The 9,135-nt window shown below is 31.2% G+C and overlaps 1 protein-coding gene across 2 annotated transcripts in view; it reads right to left on the bottom strand.

Moving 5' to 3' along the window:
• The window catches only part of LOC106457129 (cilia- and flagella-associated protein 36-like), a 23,798-nt gene that overhangs the window by 13,185 nt on the left and 1,478 nt on the right, over positions 1 to 9,135 (bottom strand). For both annotated transcript variants that reach the window (XM_013916516.2, XM_022382943.1), the window contains exons 2-3: positions 5,790 to 5,854; positions 2,260 to 2,370 (exon numbers count right to left, since the gene is read on the bottom strand). In XM_013916516.2, the coding sequence (XP_013771970.1) occupies positions 2,260 to 2,370; positions 5,790 to 5,854 (176 nt within the window). The remainder of the gene's footprint in view (positions 1 to 2,259; positions 2,371 to 5,789; positions 5,855 to 9,135) is intronic.

Below are 9,135 nucleotides of genomic sequence, written 5' to 3' on the forward strand. Positions count from 1 at the left end.
CCTAGAACATTCATGAAGGAACAGGATATTTCTAGAAGGAGGTGGCATGATACTAATCACGTGACCTCGCTGACGCAACAATATTATATACAAGAGGGAATCCTCAATAGCTGTAGCACAATTAACATAATGCAAAGTAATGATATTATATACAAGAGGGAATCCTCAATAGCTGTGGCACAATTAACATAATGCAAAGTAATGATATTATACACAAGAGGGAATCCTCAATAGCTGTAGCACAATTAACATAATGCAAAGTAATGATATTATATACAAGAGGGAATCTTCAATAGCTGTGGCACTTGAAATTTTTTTAGACAGGATTAGAGTAAATTAATCTACGAGACCTTTTTTCCCTTTTTATTAGCTATATTTTTATGTGCCAACAATAGCAAACATGGGGCGCACATATACTTGCTTTGATTTTATTACTCATCAAGATCTCTACTAGCCTACCCTCAAATGGAAATTCTTTTGGGCAGGATTATGGTGAATTAATCTATGAGACTTTGGGTGTGGTCAACTATATCAATTGAAAGTGTTTGACCTCCCAAGTTTAAAACTGTAATTAGATGTCAAACAATCAAGAGATAATGGAACTATGAGCCATTTTATGAGCTGCTATGCTGCGGCTAATAAAAGATATGATAGCATCAAATGTTTACAATTTTTCCACGTGTTGCTTCACATAAATTACTTATACAAAAAAACTACTCAACATAAATGTTTTGTATATAATTCACAGTATGAACTGGAAGAATATATTCTATTTACCATTAATAACAGGTGGCAGAATTATTAGTAATATGTACTGCCAATTTCTGAGGAAGAAATTAAATGTTCATATTGTTTTCCTTTCTACTTCTATTCATTAAAAAACATTATCTAAATAAACACACATAAATAAAAATGTCATTGAGTTAAACATTCAAACTAAATGTTTCAGTTTTACAACTTCTAAAATCTCATGCAGCAGCTAAACTCAAACAGAGTGGCTTATACCAGGGAAAAACTATTTATAAGAATCTAAACATTTAAAAAAGCACATATGCAAACTCAGGAATGTCTTGGCAGAAGAAAAAGCAGTAAACTGATAACTTTTTATGCTAAATTCCTTTTAATACTGCTGTAAACCATTTTTCTGATTTAGGCTTTTGTATAGTTATTTGGCCAAAGAAAAATTTCATGTCATCTCATGAGCATATATTTTAATGTCTGAAATATTCTCCAAAGTTTTAGAACAATAAGAGCCATATATATATATGAGAGATAGTGATAAAGTGAGTCTGTTAATCAGTTAACAAGTATTCTGTGCTCAATTTATCTGTTGCTGTGAGCCAACTGGTCAGTTCACTGCTGTAAGTCTAAGTTTGTGTTTAAAAGTAGAGTACAAGAGGTACAAAATTATTAAGTAAGTGGAACTTCTGTTTAGAATATATTTATCTGTATTTGTGAAGTTAGGCTTACCATTAGTTATGTAAAACCATGGAAAGTTATGTAAAACCATGGAACTTGTAGCAGTTGTAGTTAAAGAACTAAAACACTTTTGTTATCATTAAGTGGAGTAATCTTTGCATTCTTCTTTTCAATAAAACAGGTCTAATACTACAAATTACATTAAAAAAAATCCAAATAAAATTAATCCATTATCACATTAGCAATTAATATACACTAAACAAAAAAAGAATTATACCATTTATCAAGAAAGGAAAATGTTTGCAGTAATAGCTCCCAAAAGCATTTGGGATGTCCCATCTACCAGACATAAATAAAAAAATACAGTTGAAGAACTATATGCTGGCAAGTAAGATCAAGTAGAGGTTAGGTATTGGGTGCTTTAACCTATGACATCCCAAAAGCTACTACCACTCACCATCCACAGTCGGTTGTGGGTAGAATAGTCACACCTAAGAACCATTAAAGATCTTAAAATTAGCATCATAGTAAAAATTATGTTGTTTTTAAAAACCACCTTTAATTTCTACATTTGTCAAATACACAACATTCACCCTTTAAACCTGATATAATTGTAGAAATTTATTTGTTATTTTTGAGATTGTTAATTAAGAGTTTCATAGTTCTTTTCATTTTGTAATAATTTTATATGTGTGGAGGTTGGAAGTTATACAAGTTTAGAAATTAAGGGTGGTTTTAATAACAAAGATATTTCTACAACATACAAACTTCATTAAACTAGTATGTAAAACAAAGTTCACTGTTCTGATTAATAAATTTGCTTTCATATTTTAGTCTTACCTGATGAAACTGACCTTGAACATTGTTATTACCCACACTTCCACATGCCTTTTCAAATTGCTCAGGAGTAATTTTCATATCTTCCATGTGACTTCCAAGCATATAGTCAACCTTAGAAACATACCAGTCAATTTACATTTAACCACAAAGAGAACCTTATATTTGAGTGTAGTCTGTAATAACCTTACTGTCAACAAAATCCTGAAGCATATATATTAATTTAATGTTGAAGAGCAAGATCACAGAAATACCAAATAACATCCTTAGTGAGTGACTTGAAATGATCTTGATCCATCTTAAGTATATTTCTACAGAAATGCAAATAACTCAAGATAACACACATAAGCTACATTGGAATCAATATATAACTGTAAACATTTACAAGTAGGTAAAGAAACATAAAATGTTAAAATATTTAAGATAATGTATGTATGTATGTATTTCAATTTAAAATATAACAAGATAATCATACTGTACATGGTCTAAAAAACACAAATTAAGTGGTTTAATTGAGTAAAGTTAGATGAGAAACCTTGGCCAGTTCTGAAGGAAATCCCTAGTGTTTATGAGGTGGGGTTGTATTTGGTCCTTTGCATGAATTTTTTTCATTCATTTGGCAAAATTTGTGTATATCATTTCTTTAAATAAAATAATTGCATGGGTAAGGAAATTACAAAATGCAAAACAGAAAATAAAGTAATGGTGAAAAACTTGCCAAATTAAAATAATTTTTTTGGTAAAACACAGAAACAACATTTCTGCCAACAGCCCTTCATCAGGTTTACAGTGAGAATGACACTGTTAATATCTCGAGATACTTGTACAATTTGGAACAAGTTAAGTTTTTCTTCAATGTATATGTTATTTGAAATAGTCTGTTACATATTCAACATTAGATTATGCCAAACTTTTAACATTTTGTTTGAATTACAGTGGTAAGTCAGAATTATTTTTGGTTTTGTCCAGTGCAGACACTTTAAAGAAAGATTCTTCTTAAAACCCAGCAGCCAGTTAAATTTACAACAGAAAACTGTACATTGACCAGTTAAGTGTGAGAACTTACACAATTCCTGCAAATAAATTCTTGTTTATTTGTTCACCTTGTTTCTTGCTTTTGCTGTCTTTTTTAATTTATTCTCTGCATAATATTTCTAGAATTTAAGTTCTGTGGATATCTTTATGCTCATTTGCTCTGGTTACTGAAGCTGAAGAAAGCAAATATACATGATATGAAGACAGGAACAAGAACAATAATGGTATGACATTTTAAAAAGTCAAGCATATCCTTTTGCTGTATCACACAGTCCCAGAATACCTATATCACTGAATTTGTTTTTGTATTTGTGGCAAATCTACTAAAGCTATCTGTTGCCACCCCTTATTTTGAGCTACTGGCCAAAGGGAAGGCAGCCAGTTAGCAGCACCCTACCACACACACTGTCTATGTTAATGGATTGGATATCACTCTTATAACACTCCCACAACATAAAGTGCAGGGAAGATATTGTGGTATTGCACAGATTTAAATTTGGCTTCTTGCAAGCTCTGAAATCCAGAGCTCTACTGCAGTGCCAATACACGCTCCTTACACCAATGTTCATTCCCACTGTGTACCTCTGATAGAGATACACTTCTCAGCTCATATTAACTTTAATTGCTCTTGATATCATCTCTTGAAATAAGTACAGCTTCACACTCCAGAAGGACAGGACAAAAACAAAGAGCCAGTCAAAAATATTCTTTCACTGAAATATCATTGTAGTATGTAGTTGGGTGACAAGTGTTTAGATATTTTGAAAATTTAGGTACATGATGTTTAAAACAAGATATTAGATGAATAACAACATACTTTCTGCAATGGATTGCTTGGAATTATCAAGACACTTGTCAAGTCATAACTGTTTATAGTGACAAAAAAAAAGTTGAGGTTGTTCACCATATAATGTTGCCATTTAAGGGTACATTTACCTAACACTGTTAATATAAACAATTCATCATGCTATAAATTTTTGAGAGGAAAATTAGTAAATAAATGCTGTCACTCTGGGACAGTAGGCCAACTGTAAAACAATGGCTGCACTGGAGAATTTTTGGGTGGGGTAGGTGATAGAAAGTGGAGCCTCATGGTTACTCAGGATGAGTACTTTAAATTTTGTATATTTTCTAACTTAAAAAGCATTTTATGTGTATAAAGTCTGTAGATGATTTGAATTAGTAGTGAAAGAAACTTTATTACAAATGTACAACATTTTGACAAGCTTATGTCATCTTTAAGTTACATGGGCAAGAGAATGTCAACATACTTCTTGGCCATGTCATTAGTGTAAAGGTAAGTGGTTATAAATATAGATTTCATTGTTGGCTTGAGGATAAGCCTGAATTTCTTACCTTTTTCATTTTAATGTAGAATTTTTCAAAATGTTTTTGTTTATTCTGTATCTATGCAGTTTTTGCATAACACATTATTCTGAAAACTGTGAAGTTTATTTGTTTCTGACTGCCTTGGTTGTTGTTTTTTATTCTATGGACATAATAACTGTTCTGCCTATGGGTAATATTGCACATTGTGGCATTTCCTCATTAAGCAATAAATGTTAGATTTAAACAGTAATACATGGGATTTCAAGTGAGATGGTTGATGGAATGAAATATTGAGGGAAGAAAACCAGTTAATCAATTCATGAGTCTAGCAAAAAAGAACTGTCCAGTGTAAAATGCAAGTACATACACTATATTTTTGTATTTGTTAACAAATAAAGACTGTTTTCATTTTGCATTAAACAGTGTGTCCAGTCTATTTATTTGTTAAATGTATTTAAATTTGGCATTACTTCATGATTTATCCTGCCAATCCTCCCATTATAAAGTGGAGCTACCAAGTAATTTTCAGGGAAATCAGTTTAACCTAAGAATACCAAATATATAAACATGGTGTGAAAAATTTATAAACATAATTGTGAATTTATGGCTACATCAGCCCCATGTTTAAACACAGCTGTCACTATTTACACAGCATAAAATATTTTGATACATAGCTATTATGTACTTGAAATTACAAAAAGTGTGAAGAATTTACGAAACACCTATCAGATCATTAAATTAAGATGGGAACTATTTGTTAGTATAACAGACACATGTTTAGTTTAAATAAGAATGATTATAAATATAACTAAGGCATATTGTCAGATCTACAGCAAAAAGGTTTTAATGGACACAATTCACATTATTCCACATAATGGGAAATATTTGTGACAATTAAATTAATACAAATGTTTTAAACTCTTGTTGCAAATTGGTAATATAAAATTATATTATTGGGGCACTTATATTGCAGTTTTAATTTTACTGCATGTTTTCAGTTTATTGTGTAATACCTCCTACAGGAAGTTGATGTATAATGTTAGTATATTTTACCTGTAACAACATGGCTTCCAAAAACTTGCAGCAAAATTAAAGTTAAATGTTAGAAATTACATAATTCTATCAATTCACACAAACTTAGAAATGATTATTCTTATGTGTAATTTTACCAGATTCTTGTACTCCTGGTGAATTTTTTTGTATTCTTCTTCATTTCCTCCTTCAGGTTCAAATACTGTAAATGAACCAAAAGTATACAATATCAGTGTATTTTTCTATTATACAGTATTAAAATTGTGACCAATGAAACACCAGTCTGCAACAGAAATTGTAGTTTAAAAACATTTTCTTTAAAGTTTTAATCTACCTACCCTAATGGGAATCGTTGTTGTTGTTTCCAGGGTATCTTAAGCAGGGTAGACATAATAGTGTTTTAGCTTTAATAGACTGCTCCTGCCTGTTTCTAGAGTGGGATGACATTTCAGCTTCCTTACTGTATGTGAGACCTTCTTCGACTTTAAGGCCTTAGTGTAGAAGCTGAAATGACATCCAACTCTAGAAACAAGAATGCACAGTCCATTAAAACCAAATTTCTACTATTTTTTTTGTATACTTACCTGATCACATTTGTAAAAATAATTATTTGTAAGCACAAACTTACAACCAAGTCAAAAATATACATAAAAATATGAAAATCATGCAAATCTTACCTAAACTCCTTTTTCATTATTGCATATAATAAACAGGTATCAAAATATAGAAAATTTAAAAAAAACCTCAATAGCACTGTGCTTGATTATTTCTTCTATGTCAAACATCATGCTTTAATATATGTAACCACAACTTTTGTGGTTTTATAACAAATTCAAACAGTATCAGTTTGGAAGCATATTATTAGAATGCTTAAAATAATAGGTTTAACAGCATTCACAAGCATATAAACAATGAATTAGATGAACCAAGATATAGGTAAATGACAGCTGGTAATTATCCAAATATCAAACATTTTACAAATAACAGAACTTTCACATTTAATAATAAATTATTAGTTTAATCAATTTACTCACATTTTTATTTCATTCACTATCATTTATATATATAAAAAAAAGCATGCAAATGGTATCGAACAGACTATTATTGGTTTCTTTAGCAGATTTTTAATAAACAGATGAAAGTTTACGAACCTGAAAAATTTTTTAGTATTTTTTGAGTATTTAAAAGAGTTAATCCATTCCATCTGTGATATTCCCAAGCAAGACTGAAACCTATAGGTAATTACTGAAGTTTGTAAAAACAGCAGAACCAGAAGAGATGCATTATGAAATTAAAAAGTTAACAAAGGACAGACTAACCATCATGGTTAAACAAATAAACGAATCCTTATTTCTTACACAAAATCTCTATACATCTCTCCACTTGAGTACGATCAATATCCCAGGAGAAGGAATAATATAAGCTCAATGGAAAGGTCACTGTAAAATGTAGCCTAAGTCTAACCTGGAGTGATGATTACTGCAAGTTTACAAATATCTACATCCTGTTTTTAAAGATGTTAACTAACTGCAGAATACTTACAATAAAATTTTTAAAAATATAACACATTTTCCTTTCCTAATTCTAGAAAGGTACAATCTAGCAGTTCTTAACAGTTACACTGAGGGCTGGCAAGATTAGGTGTGCAGCACATGCATTTGCACAGGGTGGTAGGTTCGTGGGGACAACAAATATGAATGTCAAAAAATTGGTTTTGGTCAACAGCTGCTCCCTGGCCAAGAGGAAATTTTCCTGTCAGGAAGAATCGGTGTTCTGTCATAAAGCATACAGCTAGAACATAACACTACTGCTGCCTATAGACGATTCATTATGGGTAGGCAGTACAAAAGTGATGTCAATTGTCACTGGATCATGTGATGTATTGGGTAATTAATTATCATATACACAGGCCCTCTCAGAGGTTCAGAGAGATCCAGGCCACTTCTATTTTTTGAGACCCCTGGCTATAATGAAAAAATGATGACACTTAAAAATTAAATAAGACAATCATTAGTCCAAATAAAGTGAAATATAATTTGTATATATAATTCGCAGCTCTAAGCTGAGAGTGTGGGTCATATTTTGGTCTGATTGGGAGGTGAAACTTAACAAATGCAAAAAAAAATGTCTAAATTTGAGGCTCATGATTATGCTTAGGGCATAGAGGCTCAGGGTAGATTAGTTCATTTTGAAAAGTGATTCATTATGTCCAATATCCTGTCATTCTTTTCTAGATCTATTTCATCATTTTTTTATTTATCTTTCTCCTTTTGAAATAACTAAATCACACATCATTATAAACACAGGAGTTTGCTCAATCACAAGTTAAATATGGTTTGACAAAGAAATAAGGAATGAGATATTGGAAAATCCAGTGTTGCTGATATGAAAGAAGCTGTGAACATGGTGACTGAGATGAGTAAAAGCCTGTGACAAAGTTTTCTACATTGCATCATTGTATTTTTTTCAGTTTTTCACTATTTGATTAAGGAAATATTAATATTATGAAGGTTCTTTAAGTGCTTATCATTTGATATTCCTAGTAAATATTGCAGCTAACTATAGAAGTTAAGTAAAATGTGAGCCTGGATTGTAACTCAGGTTTCCTGTTTTATAAATTTTTAAACTGAGTCCTAGTATCACGAAGGCTCTGTGACTGTGTAAGTTGTTTGTCAATCACATTATTTTATATTCTTTTTAGATGTTGCTGCCTATGAAATATGTTTAGTGTGAAGCCAGAGTTAAATCATTTTAAAATAAAATATTCATTGATAACATTAATTTGTATGGATGCAAACTTTTGGCAATATGATGCATAAGTTTTGGCCTTAAGAATCATTTCCTTCTTCTTTTTCCCATCCTTTTTAAGAGATGAGGAAACCTTTGGGTTTGGAATGAAACGAATGGCCTCAGATGAGTTATCACCTTTCTCAAATGCAGTCTTCAAATGGGCAGAGAAGTGAGTCTAATTATTATTCTTTCCTGGCTGCTTAAAGCTAGATAGCAAATTCATTTGTTTGGTGGATGTTGAAAAAGGAACCCTTAAAGGTGCTGCAACAATTTCTGATGTTGAGGTAATGTGGCAGCTGGCCCATTTTTAATGACCATGGGTTTGGATGTAGCTTCTTGGCTCTTCTCCAACTCAGTGGTGGATACATCTCATGGTGCCATGGCTTAATCTCCTATGTCAAAAATAAATCTTAGATCTTATATTCTCTTATAAGAGGTCAGGCCTTTCTAGACATTCCAAAGGTTCTTAAAGTTCTACTGATCAAGAATCATGACTTTTCAGAGTAAAAGTCAAGATTGAAATCTCCCACATTAACTCTGAACCTAATAGATCAGAAGTTCAGTTAACAAGGTAATGTTAAATATCACACTCATTCGGACAGGCCATGACAAAACCTTTTAAAGTAAAAAAGAGAATTAATTGAATGTACTAGTATATATATATATATATATATATATATATATATATATATA

This window comes from Limulus polyphemus, unplaced genomic scaffold (assembly GCF_000517525.1).
Source record: "Limulus polyphemus unplaced genomic scaffold, Limulus_polyphemus-2.1.2 Scaffold295, whole genome shotgun sequence".
Classification (NCBI taxonomy): Eukaryota; Metazoa; Arthropoda; class Merostomata; order Xiphosura; family Limulidae; genus Limulus; species Limulus polyphemus.